Here is a 14272-nt window from a genome sequence, read left to right as displayed (position 1 = left end):
CAAAGATGATTAACATAAACAGACCCAATTGTTGAGGTGAACCTCTGAAAAGGTTCTTTGTGCAGCCCTTCGGATCACTCTCGTCAAACACATGAGCCGTCATGTTGCGCTTTTTTGACAGATTAAAAGTCTGAGATGTCCCTGATATGTTTGCAAACATTCTGCAATAGTGAATCATTTTCCTGTGAAGAATATCAAATTGAATAGGATTTAGTATTTTATTTCAAGAAAGTATGTATATGTTTTGCTATTTTGTCTAGTCTACAGTGCAAACAATCTGTCTAGTCTAAATGCAAACAATCAAATGATACAATACAACCATAGAGAGACGTCAAATTACTGTGCTATTGAATTCTGTTGGTACAACTTACTGTTCTATAATGAGTGTGTATCTGTGTGTTTGGTTGACAATGTGCTTTCTAGGTGTCCACTCACATTCGCCGACATTCCTACTTAAGCCCAGAGGTACAAAGCAAACTAATTCACGGACTCCCTCTGAAAAGAAAGGTTCAAAAGAGGAACTAGATTGTCACAACAAAGATTTATCAACCCTCTCAACTGCATCTGAACAAAATCTTAGTAGTTGGAATGCTGCTGTCATTACCTTGGGATGTGACACAGTGTCCATAATATGAAGAGATATTCTTGGACCCACAGGACACTGAAATGTACAGTATTGCCAATACATCATGTATCAAAAGATTTAATGACGTGACACCATAAATAAACAGAACAAATAACAGATACTATGTCAAAATATAAATTACACATTTTCCAAGATCCTGTAAGGGGAATGTTTGTTTGTGCTATTCTTATAACTAATAATATTCGTATAACTAATTACTGTGTTCTATTCATGTGCGGTTCTATAAACCAATTCCTGTGTTGATGCAAGTGGCTGACTGTACAAATCACACTTATCAGTAGCTGCAATTTGGCAGTACGCCCAGACGTTGTTTTGAGAACAAACGAAAGATATCTCAGTTTCAAGATCTTGACTTCGAGAGGAGAAACCTCGTGAGGTGTTGGTCTGTCAAATGTTATGAAACAGTATTGGTCGGTCACATGAATAGAACAAACCGGTAATGATTAATGAATTATGCTAAATAATGCAAATATAAGTTCTGTGTATAGCCAAATACAAGACAACTGTTGGGACTGCCCCGGCAGAGGTTTCTGACAGACATGTGTACTATGGTGCATTGAGTTGGTTGGAACCTCTCCAGCGCACTGACAAATAAACAATAATTAATTTAAGATTGACTTTGAGTGTCCCTGTGTAAGAATTTCCATGACAACTCTCTTTAGATACTAGGTACGTTGTATACGGTGGTGCTATAACTACTTTGTACAAAGGAAACAGTGTTACCGTAGCAGCACTACCATATAAATCGTGTTGTGCTTTTACCATAGCTTCCAGACAACACTTACAGGAACATGGGTCCACACCCATGTCCTTTGGGTGCCTACTCTAATGCCTACAATAAGATCAGCTTTGTTGCAGAAATCATGCAAGAGGGTGATGGGTCAATTAAACTAGTGTTGGGAAAGCTACTTTCAAATCATAGTTTACCAAACTAAACTCAGCAAAAAAAAGAAACATCCTCTCACTGTCAACTGCGTTTATTTTCAGCAAACTTAACGTGTAAATATTTGTATGAACATAACAAGATTCAACAACTGAGATAAACTGAACAAGTTCCACAGACATGTGACGAACAGAAATGTAATAATGTGTCTCTGAACAAAGAGGGGGGGGGGTCAAAATCAAAAGTAACAGTCAGTATCTGGTGTGGCCACTAGCTGCATTAAGTACTGCAGTGCACCTCCTCATGGACTGCACCATATTTGCCAGTTCTTGCTGTGAGATGTTACCCCACTCTTCCACCAAGGCACCTGCAAGTTCCCAGACATTTATGGGGGGAATGGCCCTAGCCCTCACCCTCCGATCCAACAGGTCCCAGACGTGCTCAATGGGATTGAGATCCGGGCTCTTCGCTGGCCATGGCAGAACACTGACATTCCTGTCTTGCAGGAAATCACGCACAGAACGAGCCGTATGGTTGGTGGCATTGTCATGCTGGAGGGTCATGTCAGGATGAGCCTGCAGGAAGGGTATCACATGAGGGAGGAGGATGTCTTCCCTGTAACACACAGCGTTGAGATTGTCTGCAATGACAACAAGCTCAGTCCGATGATGCTGTGACACACCGCCCCAGACCATGACGGACCCTCCAGCTCCAAATCGATCCCGCTCCAGAGTACAGGCCTCGGTGTAACGCTCATTCCTTCGATGATAAACACAAATCTGACCATCACCACTGGTGAGACAAAACCACAACTCGTAAGTGAAGAGCACTTTTGCCAGTCGTCTGGTCCAGCGATGGTGGGTTTGTGCCCATAGGCGACGTTGTTGCCGGTGATGTCTGGTGAGGACCTGCCATACAACAGGGCTACAAGCCCTCAGTCCAGTCTCTCTCAGCCTATTGCAGACAGTCTGAGCACTGATGGAGGGATTGTGCGTTCCTTGTGTAACTTGGGCAGTTGTTGTTGCCATCCTGTACCTGTACCGCAGGTGTCATGTTCGGATGTACCGATCCTGTGCAAGTGTTGTTACACATGCTCTGCCACTGCGAGAATGATCAGCTGTCCGCCCTGATTCCCTGTAGCACTGCCTTAGGTGTCTCACAGTACGGACATTGCAATTTATTGCCCTAGCCACATCTGCAGTCCTCATGCCTCCTTGCAGCATGCCTAAGGCATGTTCACACAGATGAGCAGGGACCCTGGGCATCTTCCTTTTGGTGTTTTTCAGAGTCAGTAGAAAGGCCTCTTTAGTGTCCTAAGTTTTCATAACTGTGACCTTAATTGCCTACCGTCTGTAAGCTGTTAGTGTCTTAACGACCATTCCACAGGTGCATGTTCATTAATTGTTTTATAGTTCATTGAACAAGCATGGGAAACAGTGTTTAAACCCTTTACAATGAAGATCTGTGAAGTTATTTGGATTTTTACGAATTATCTTTGAAAGAGTTTAATAATTACTTCACACTAGAATAAGTTAAGCTACACTAAAGCTACCCTTAAGATAAATATAGTTTACTTAACTAAAGATACTTTGAAATAGTAGTTCGCTACTTCGGGAAAAATTATAATATCTAAATCTACAATGTCATAGAATACAAATTGCAAGAACAGATCACTCTGGGGTGAAGTGTTAACTAAGTATGTCGTTTAGCCTATTAATAAAGACAAAAACTGTGTTTCATGTGAGAATTAAGCAAGTCTGATGCCGAAAAACGAAGAAAATGATTGCCTATTTCACCCATATTCTCTTCTCTTTTTGCAAAATAGGAATAGGTAGTTCCAGTACTTAGCTACACCGCTATATGGCAAAAAAGTTATTAACTACTGAAAACACTGCCAAGATTTTAGTTTAGTTGATTTAGCACCAAGCTACTGCAAAATGCATTATAATTACTATTTGAACTACATGTAGTTCACTACTCCCCAAAACTGATTAAAACACATTTCTTACTTTTAAAGTTACCCCCCAAAAAAACACTGGACATACATATATGTCCATATATATGTACACTATATATGCATGCCTTTGCATTTATGTTTTGTTTTTAAACAGTATTTTGTCTGGAAACCATTATTTAAGAATAGTTCAAACATACCTGGAGAAACTTGGAGAGGGGAACAGAGTGTGGTAAAATATTCAAAGATAACACCTAAAAAAAGGGACAGCAGTAATCAAGACAACAGTAACCAAGACAGCAGTAACCAAGACAGCAGTAACAGATAATCGAAGATCGTCATCATTCCTGGGACACCTGATTACTCAAAATTAGATATACTGAGTGGAGGAGTATAGAATGAGGAAATAGTTAAAAAGACGTAAACTACAACAACCTCATTGACATACAGTAGATAGGGGAATGGAGGATGGGATACACCATGTGCTGGAAATGTAGTTTTCTTAGATGTAGTCTTTAGACTTTTACAGAATTCATGTGGAGATTTTTTTAATTTTCTGTAAAATGTTCTAACACAAAATGAGAAGAAAAGTACTTACCAAAGAGTAAGTAGGGCAGAGGTTTGTGCAGAAAATGCATTGTTGGTCTTTGTGTCTCAGAATAGAGCTCCAAGTTACAGCATCAAATTCAAAGCCATATTTTATGTCTGCCTGGTTTTGTGTCTAACAGCCAAGAAGGTCTGTGTGGTTTTGAAGTGGCTTCATGAGCAGTAGCTAACCATTCATGTGTACTCACCACCCACACATGCAAGCCCACAGAAAGAGAGCAAGAGAGAAAAAAATGAAAATCTATCTGGATGAGTTGACTTCTCTTTTCAGAACAAATTGCTGGTATGATCTGAGTGTTACTCAGACAAAGAAAGACATAATAACCCAAGTTTCAGCTATTTCAGGATTTCTAACAAGTTTTCTCTCTGCCTTCAAGGAATTGTATTCGCAATTCTCTGAAAAACAACAAATACCCACTAATAACACAACACTGTGCAGGGGCAAGTGCTTAAAGTGAACAAAAAAAGTTTAACTCAAATTGCTTACAGTCATAATTATCTACTGCTCACTTAGCCAAATTTCAATATATATATATATATACACTTTTAGCATAGGCTTTTCTTTTTGCAAAAAGCATCCCACTCTAAGCTACCTAGCCTATAGCTTCGACGCAACTCATTCTGGGAGTCTTTTGGGACATTGGGCTGATGCGGGAGTCCCAATGTCAGCCTAATGTCCCAACGGACTCCCAGAATGTGTTGCATTGAAGCTACCTAGCTAGCTTACTGCTCGCAGAGAGGGAAAATAGGGGAGGGCTATCAGCTGATCATAGCGAATGCAAATGATGGAAATCAGCCAACTAGTTAGCTAGCTAACTGCTAGCTAGGCTTTTGTAAGAATTTAACTCTTAACCTGGGATTGGAGTTTGGTCTGCTGCAACATATGCGTTATATGCCCACTTAAAAACAGTCGAATTTAACCCTTCCCTGTCCCTGACTTTGAGAGACGACCATAAAGTAGCCAACTAAGACTAGGCGCCCTTAGATTCCGCTTGTGCTTCTACTTATTTTATTAATAATGCTACGAATCTGAAAGGGCACTTTTCTCCTAGGTGGGCAAAAGGGCAGGTGCTCAGTCACCCCTAGAGCTCTCTCTGTGCACGTGCCTGCTGAGTGTGGCAAAACTATCCTTCTGTGCCCCAACAAATGGTGAATTTCAATTGTGTAAGTGGAAAGGGTACAGGAAAGAGCACCTTCCTATGAAACACAGACTCAACTGACTCTTCAGCCAGCCTTTTTCAGGATTTTCAAGATCATTATCTTGGTGTTTAATTAACACACACACACACACACACACAGTATATATATTTACACACACACACACACACGTTTGTTTTACTATCCTTGTGGGGACCAAACAATTGATTCCCATTCAAAATCCTATTTTCCCTAACCCTAACGCTTAACCTAACCGTAACCAACCTTAACCCCTAAGCCTAAAATTGACTTTATCCTTGTGGGGACCGGTGTAATGTCCCCACTTGGCCAAATGTTCCTTGTTTTTCTGCTCATTAGGAAATGTGTTGATGATGTTGTACCCCAATAACAATCCGGACATAACCCAACCAAAATTCCTGGATGAATGGAGATATCCGTACCATGCTTAGAACCCGTACTGCAGCAGAACAAACCAAGATGACTCTGTGGCGCGCAACACATACAAGGCAAGCAGGTACGAGCTGCGGAAATCCATTCGGGATGCAAAAAGACAATACATACTCAAACTTGAATTGATGTTTGTGTATGCATGTGGCAAAAGACTATCTCGGACTACAAAGGCAAATCCAGCTGTGGGGTGCCCACCGAAGACTCCCTCCCAGACGAGATTAACACATTTTATTCTTGCTTCGAGGCAGACGATACCGAGCCATCCAGGAAGACTCTCGCTTCCCCGGACGACCAGGTGCTTTTGCTCTCCGAGGCTGACGTAACACATCGGGACAAGAGGAACACCTATGTGAGAGTACTGTTCTTTGACTACAGTTCAGCATTCAACACTGTTGTTCCATCCAAGCTCGACAACAAGCTCAGAGCCCTGGACACCTCCATCTGCAACTGGATCCTTGAGTTCCTGACGGGCCGCCCTCAGGTACAATATTTGTATTTATTAGGGATCCCCATTAGCTGCTGCCAAGGGGTTCAAACATATTAAAGCACTTACATTACATATAAAACAAAAGATAAAACTGTGCATCATATAACATTAACATTGTTACACCACCGCATATCTACAACACAAAATGTTTAAAACCACCATACAACAATATCACAATGTATGCGTATACATGTGTCTGTACCTTTGTTTGTGTCTCTTCACAATCCCCGTTGTTCCATAAGGTGTATTTTTACCAGTTAAAAAAAAAAATCTGATTCAACTGCTTGCATCAGTTACCTGATGTGGAATAGAGTTCCATGTAGTCATGGCTCTATGTAGTACTGTGCGCCTCCCATAGTCTGTTCTGGACTTGGGGACTGTGAAGAGACCTCTGGTGGCATGTCTTGTGGGGTAGGCATGGGTGTCTGAGCTGTGTGCAAGTATTTTAAACAGATATTTCTGTACATTCAGCTTGTCAACACCTCTTACAAAAACAAGTAGTGATGAAGTCAATCTCTCTTCCACTTTGAGCCATGAGAGATTGACATGCATGTCATTAATGTTACTTTTATTAATGTGTACTTTTAAGGGCCAGCCGTGCTGCCCTGTTCTGAGCCAATTGCAATTTTCCTAAGTCCCTTTTTGTGGCACCTGACCACACTACTGAACAGTAGTCCAGATGTGACAAAACTAGGGCCTGTAGGACCTGCCTTGTTGATAGTGTTGTTAAGAAGGCTGAGCAGCGATTTATTATGGACAGACTTCTCCCCATCTTAGCTACTGTTGTATCAATAGGTTTTGACCATGACAGTTTACAACCCAGGGTTACTCCAAGCAGTTTAGTCACCTCAACTTGCTCAATTTCCACATTATTCATTACTAGATGTAGTTGAGGTTTAGTGAATGATTTGTCCAAAATACAATGCTTTTAGTTTTGGAAATATTTAGGACTTACTTATTCCTTGCCATCCATCCGAAACTGTTGCAGTCATTTCAGTTGCTTAAGTAGCTGACATGTATAGTGTTGAGTCATCCGCATACATAGACACACTGGCTTTATTCAAAGACACTGGCATGTCAAACACTATTTTTCCCCCAGAGATTTACTAAGGTTGGTAACAAGCTGATTGGTCGGCTATTTGAGCCATTAAAGGGGGCTTTACTATTATTGGGTAGCTTTAGCTTCCCTCCAGGCCTGAGGGCACACACTTTGGTGAGGGTAGGTAACAACACATACGCCACGCTGACCCTCAACACGGGTACATGCTTAGTCCCCTCCTGAACTCCCTGTTCACCCACGACTGCGTGGCCGCGCACGACTCCAACACCATCATTAAGTTTGCTGACGACACGATGGTGGTAGGCCTGATCACCGAAGACAATGAGACAGCCTATAGGGAGGAGGTCAGTGACCTGGCAGTGTGGTGCCAAGACAACAACCTCTACTTCAATGTCAGCAAGACAAAGGAGTTGATTGTGGACTACAGGAAACAGAGGGCTGAGCAATATTGTTCCCTCATTGGAATGTGTATACCATGTGCATCCCTTACATAGGACTAATAAAACTTGAAACACACAAACACACACGCGCGCGCACACACACACACACACACACACACACACACACACACACACACACACAATCACACCACACAACACACACACACATCACACAACATCAACAACACCACACACACACACACACACACACAAACACACCACAACCACACACACAACACACACACCACACACCCAAGCAGTGGTGGCTGGTGGGAGGAGCTATAGGAGGAAGGGGTCATTGTAATGGCTGGAATGGAATAAAATGGTATCAAACATATGGAAACCACATGTTTGACTCTGTTCCATTTATACCCTTCGAGCCATTACAATGGGCCCGTCTTCCTATAGCTCCTCCCACCAGCCTCCACTGGCCTACTGTAGACTACTGTGTGTTCTTCTGGGCTGAACTGTCCTTACAGTGAGCACACACAGGAAGAGGCATATTCACACTTCACAGGCTTTAGTTAGCATGAAGAGGCCTCTACTGGAATTCATGACCTCAGTCAGCAAGTAATCTACCGCAACATGAAGGGTATACACACAAATAGGCCAAAATAGGGAAGTTGACCGTTTCAACTGTTATATATTGTTCACTTACTTACAATACCTACCCATACAGACCTAATGTCATCCATCCGGTTCTCTCTCAGCAATTGAGACAGGGGACGAGGTTAATAGATCTGACCTGTTCTATGTACACACTCACTGTAATTCATGGGGGTTCTTTTTTGTTTCCCTTTAAGGTCTTGTTACTATCTGTTTCTTGTGCTGTGAGAATGCATGTTTGATTTTGTTAAACAGGTTTTTCTGTGTGGCCATTCTTTGGCTGATTTGTCTGGTATTTTGAAGCTAAAACATGAGAATGCCCTACCGAAGGTCGTTGCTTGGTCGGATCAGCTATTAGTCCCAAGCCTTTTATTTTAATTTTATTTCACCTTTATTTAACCAGGTAGGCCAGTTGAGTACAAGTTCTCATTTACAACTGTGACCTGGCCAAGATGAAGTGAAGCACTGTGACAAAAACACCACAAAGTTACACATGGGATAAACAAACGTACAGTCAATAACACAATAGAAAAATCCATATACAGTGTGTGCAAATGTAGTAAGATTAGGGAGGTAAGGCAATAAGTAGGCCATAGTGGCAAAATAATTACAATTTAGCATTAACACTGGAGGGATAGATGTGCAGATGATGATGTGCAAGTAGAGATACTGGGGTGCTAAAGAGCAAAAAAAATAACAATATGGGGATGAGGTAGTTGGGTGGGCTATTTACAGATGGGCTGTGTACAGGTGCAGTGATCGGTAAGCTGCTCTGACAGCTGGTGCTTAAAGTTAGTGAGGGAGATATAAGACTCCAGCTTCAGTAATTTTTGCAATTCGTTCCAGTCATTGGCAGCAGAGAACTGGAAGGAGAGGCGGCCAAAAGAGGTGTTGACTTTGGGAATGACCAGTGAAATATACCTGCTGGAGTGCGTGCTACGGGTGGGTATTGCTATGGTGACCAGTGAGTTGAGATAAGGCGGGGCTTTACCTAGCAAAGACTTATTGATGACCTGAAGCCAGTGGGTTTGGCGACAAATATGTAGCGAGGGCCTGCCAACGAGAGCATACAGGTCGCAGTGGTGGGTAGTATATGGGGCTTTGGTGACAAAACGGATGGCACTGTGATAGACTGCATCCAATTTGCTGAGTAGAGTGTTGGAAGCTATTTTGTAAATGACATCGCCGAAGTCAAGGATCAGTAGGATAGTCAGTTTTACGAGCACATGTTTGGCACCGTGAGTGAAGGAGGCTTTGTTGTGAAATAGGAAGCCGATTCTAGATAACATTTTGGATTGGAGATGCTTAATGCGAGTCTGGAATTAATGTTTACAGTCTAACCAGATACCTAGGTATTTGTAGTTGTCTACATATTCTAAGTCAGAACCGTCCAGAGTAGTGATGCTGGGTGGGTGCGGGCAGCGATCGATTGAAGAGTATGCATTTAGTTTTATTAGCATTTAAGAGCAGTTGGAGGCCATGGAAGAAGTGTTGTATGGCATTAAAGCTCGTTTGGAGATTTGTTAACACAGTGTCCAAAGAAAGGCCAGATGTATACAGAATGGTGTCGTCAGCGTAGAGGTGGATCAGAGAATCATCAGTAGCAAGAGCGACATCATTGATGTATACAGAGAAGAGAGTCGGCTCGAGAATTGAACCCTGTGGCACCCCCATAGAGACTGCCAGAGGTCCGGACAACAGGCCCTCTGATTTGACACACTGAACTCTATCTGAGAAGTAGTTGGTGAACCAGGTGAGACAGTCATTTGAGAAACCAAGGCTATTCAGTCTGCCGATAAGAATGCGGTGATTGACAGAGTCGAAAGCCTTGGCCAGGTTGATGAATACAGCTGCACAGTATTGTCTCTTATCGATGGCGGTTATGATATCGTTTAGGACCTTGAGCGTGGCTGAGGTGCACCCATGACCAGCTCGGAAACCAGATTGCATAGTGGAGAAGGTACGGTGGGTTTCGAAATGGTCGGTGATCTGTTTGTTAACTTGGCTTTCGAAGACTTTAGAAAGGCAGGGCAGGATGGATATAGGTCTGTATCAGTTTGGGTCTAGAGTGTCTCGCCTTTGAAGAGGGGGATGACCGCGGCAGCTTTCCAATCTTTAGGGATCTCAGATGATACAAAATAGAGGTTGAACAAGCTAGTAATAGGACGAGCTAGTAACTTGATTCCAGTCAGTTGAGAAGGGCCGATATACACTGCTCAAAAAAATAAAGGGAACACTAAAATAACACATCCTAGATCTGAATGAATGAAATATTCTTATTAAATACTTTTTTTCTTTACATAGTTGAATGTGCTGACAACAAAATCACACAAAAATTATCAATGAAAATCAAATTTATCAACCCATGGAGGTCTGGATTTGGAGTCACACTCAAAATTAAAGTGGAAAACCACACTACAGGCTGATCCAACTTTGATGTAATGTCCTTAAAACAAGTCAAAAATGAGGTTCAGTAGTGGTGTTGTGGCCTCCACGTGCCTGTATGCCTCCCTTTAGAGCCTGGGCATGCTAGCTACTGATTGAGGTGGCGGATGGTCTGCTGAGGAGGTCTCCTCCCAGACCTGGACTAAAGGGCATCCGCAACTGCTGGAGCAGTCTGTGGTGGCAACGTGGCGTTGGTGGATGGAGCGTAGAGCATGATGTCGCCAGATGTGCTTAATTTGATTTTCAGGTCTGGGTTGAACGGGTGGGCGCAGTCCATAAGCAATCATATGGCCTTCCTCTTGCAGGAACTGCTGACAACACTCAGCCACATGAGGTTAGCATTGTCTTGGCATTATGAGGGAACCGGCCATAGGGCCAACGCGCAGACAGATAAAATGGTCTCACAAGGGGGTCTGATGGATCTCACCTCGGTAGCCTAATGGAGTCAGGCTACCTCTGGCGAGCAGCATGGAGGGGCTGTGGGCGGCTACCAAAGAAATGCCACCCGCACACCATGACTGACCCACCGCCAAACCGGTTCATGCTGGAGGATGTTGCAGGCAGCAGAACGTTCTCCACGGCGTCTCCAGATCTTGTCACGTGCTGTCACATGTGCTCAGTGTGAAGCTGCTTTCATCTGTGAAGAGCAGAGGGGCGCAAGTGGCGAATTTTCAATCTTGGTGGTTCTCTTGGCAATGCCAAACGTCCTGCACGGGTGTTGGGCTGTAGCACAACCCCACCTGTGGACGTCGGGCCTTCATACCACCCATCATGGAGTCTGTTTCTGACCGTTTGAGCAGACACATGCCATTTTGTGGCCTGCTGGAGGTCAGTTTTGCAGGGCTCTGGCATGTCCTCATGCCCCTCCTTGCACAAAGGCGGTAGGTAGCGGTCATGCTGCTGGGTTGTTGACTCCTACGGCCTTCTCACGTCTCCTGATAGTACTGGCTGTCTCCTCGGTAGCGCCTCCATGCTCTGGACACTACGCTGACAGACACAGCAAACCTTCTTGCCACAGCTCGCATTGATGTGCATCCTGGATGAGCTGCATACCTGAGCCACTTGTGTGGGTTGTAGACTCCGTCTCATGCTACCACTAGAGTGAAAGCACGCCAGCATTCAAAGTGACCAAAACATCAGCCAAGGAAGTCTAGGAACTGAGAAGTGGTTGTGGTCACCACCTGCAGAACCACTCCTTTATTGGGGGTGTCTTGCTAATTGCCTATAATTTCCACCTGTTGTCTATTCCATTTGCACAACAGCATTTGAAATTTATTGTCAATCAGTGTTGCTTCCTAAGTGGACAGTTTGATTTCACAGAAGTGTGATTGACTTGGAGTTACATTGTGTTGTTTAAGTGTTCCCTTTATTTTTTTGAGCAGTGTATTATCACTTTCATATACTTTCCAATAGTAAGTAATCTAACTAAACTGTGGTTTCATATTAGAGGAGATCACATACTCTGATAAGGTTCTGAGAAAACCGAAACCTTAACACAGAAATGTCCCTGTTTAGTGTGCTCTACTCTCTTCATTGTAAACTCAAAACTGCTGCATTTGCTATCTGATGTTATTTGTCGATTGGTGGCAGAAATTGCCCCGAAAGCACCTTTTTGAATAATGTAAATATACTCATTTTGGGTTGGATCTGGATTGTTGCATTTAGAGGCACATCTCACAGTGTTGTAGTTGCGGGTTAACGCAATTAAACACAGTTTTCCCAGCTTTTTCTTTGTCAAACAGTTTACTCACCTTTTGCAGAAAAATGCATTGACGTGTAGGAAGAGTTACTTTTTTCACCATGCCCGGATCGGAGTTTACCCACCTATTTTTTTTACTACTACATCACTGAGTGGCATATGAAAATGTCTAGGGTTAATTTTGAACACCTCTTAATTTTGAACCCCTGTCTAAAAATGGTGGTCCCTGAACAGCATGCCAGAAGAGAGGACCCTTGCTGAGTTACTCATTGAAACTAAACTCATTTCTAAACGGATTTGTGCTAGATTAGCAAAAGTGTGTGTGTTTGTGAAATTCCCCACCCAAATACTGTACTTATCAACCTGGAAATCAGTGTCATGTGTGGGTGATTAAAAGATCCAGTAGGAAGATAAGTGGGTTGTTGTTAGAAACTGCTTGTCTTTCTTGAGAACAGGATATCGTAACCTTCTGAAGTTATAACAGCTCACTTTGAAGTGTACACCATAATGCCAATGCTTTTAAGAGAGCATAGTCATCTTCACATATCTTATTGATGATGGAACCTGTGATGGAACTTATGAAATCTTCCTAATGACTGTAGTTAGTTAGTAATTGCATATTTTTTTCCAATTGTGGAGAGAGTATGATTAAACTGTAAACCCAATGTGTGATTCAAAATGGAGGGAACATGGTAAGACAATAAGATTCCAAAATACATTTGCTTCTCTGGCTAATGAGGAAAGAGAAAAAAAGGAATAAAATGTGAGGTCTTATGTTATGCATATGAGGATTTACTGATCATCTATAGGAGATTACTGTAAAATCAACACTCATAACTCAGACTATTAATACAACTAAAAAGAGGCCTGAATAGTATACAATATTTTTCAATCTTACAGTTTATTTAGCAAATGTACTAAACTCGAATTATTGTCGGATTTTGTACATAAAATTAGAAAGCAAAAATAAGTTGTTCATATATGGGTCTACATAGAAGAGAACTAAGACAAAACTGTGAAATAAGTTAACACGGTGCATTTGGAAAGTATTCCAACCCCTTGACTTTTTTCACATTTTGTTACGTTACAGCTTTATTCTAAAATTGATTAAATCGTTTTCTCCCCTCAATCTACACAGAGTACCCCATAATGACAAAGCAAAAACAGGTTTTTAGAAATGTTTCCATATTTAAAAAATAAATAAAAATGAAATCACATTTACATAAGCATTCAGACCCTTTACTCAGTACTTTGTTGAAAAACCTTTGGCAGCGATTATAGCATTGAGTCTTCTCGGGTATGACTCTACAAGCTTGGCATACCTGTATCTGGGGAGTTTCTCCCATTTTTCTCTGCAGATTCTCTTGAGCTGCACAGCTGTTTTCAGATCTCTCCAGAGATGTTCAATTGAGTTAAAGTCTGGGGTCTGTCAAGGACATTCAGAAACTTGTCCCGAAGCCACTCCTGCTTTTGTCTTGGATGGGTTCTTAGAGTTGTTGTCCTGTTGCAAGGTGAACCTTCGTCGCAGTCTGAGGACCTGACTAGTCTCCCAGTCCCTGCCATTGAAAAACATCCCCATAGCATGATGCTGCCACCACCATGTTTCACTGTAGGGATGGTGCCAGATTTCCTCCAGACGTGACGCTTGGCACAGGCCAAAGAGTTCAATCTAGGTTTCATCACACCAGAGAATCTTGTTTCTCATGGTCGGAGAGTCCTTTAGGTGGCTTTTGGCAAACTCCAAGCGGGCTGTCATGTGCATTTTACTGAAGAGTGGCTTCCGTCTGGCCACTCTACCATAAAGGCCTGATTGGTAGAGTGCTGTAGAGATGGTTGTC

General features: G+C 42.5%; 1 protein-coding gene across 1 annotated transcript in view; it reads right to left on the bottom strand.

Annotated features, from left to right (window-relative positions):
* LOC111963936 (interleukin-6 receptor subunit beta-like) overlaps positions 1-4215 on the bottom strand; it is a 29094-nt gene extending 24879 nt beyond the window's left edge. The window contains exons 1-5 of the mRNA XM_023987532.2: positions 4082-4215; positions 3684-3737; positions 605-661; positions 372-495; positions 25-182 (exon numbers count right to left, since the gene is read on the bottom strand). Of these exons, the coding sequence (XP_023843300.1) occupies positions 25-182; positions 372-495; positions 605-661; positions 3684-3737; positions 4082-4121 (433 nt within the window). The 5' untranslated portion in view covers positions 4122-4215. The remainder of the gene's footprint in view (positions 1-24; positions 183-371; positions 496-604; positions 662-3683; positions 3738-4081) is intronic.
* Between the last annotated feature and the right edge of the window lie 10057 nt (positions 4216-14272).

Source organism: Salvelinus sp. IW2-2015, linkage group LG5 (genome assembly GCF_002910315.2).
Source record: "Salvelinus sp. IW2-2015 linkage group LG5, ASM291031v2, whole genome shotgun sequence".
NCBI classification, from domain to species: Eukaryota; Metazoa; Chordata; class Actinopteri; order Salmoniformes; family Salmonidae; genus Salvelinus; species Salvelinus sp. IW2-2015.
Note: the sequence above shows the minus strand (reverse complement) of the source record. Positions and strands in the feature narration are given on the sequence as shown.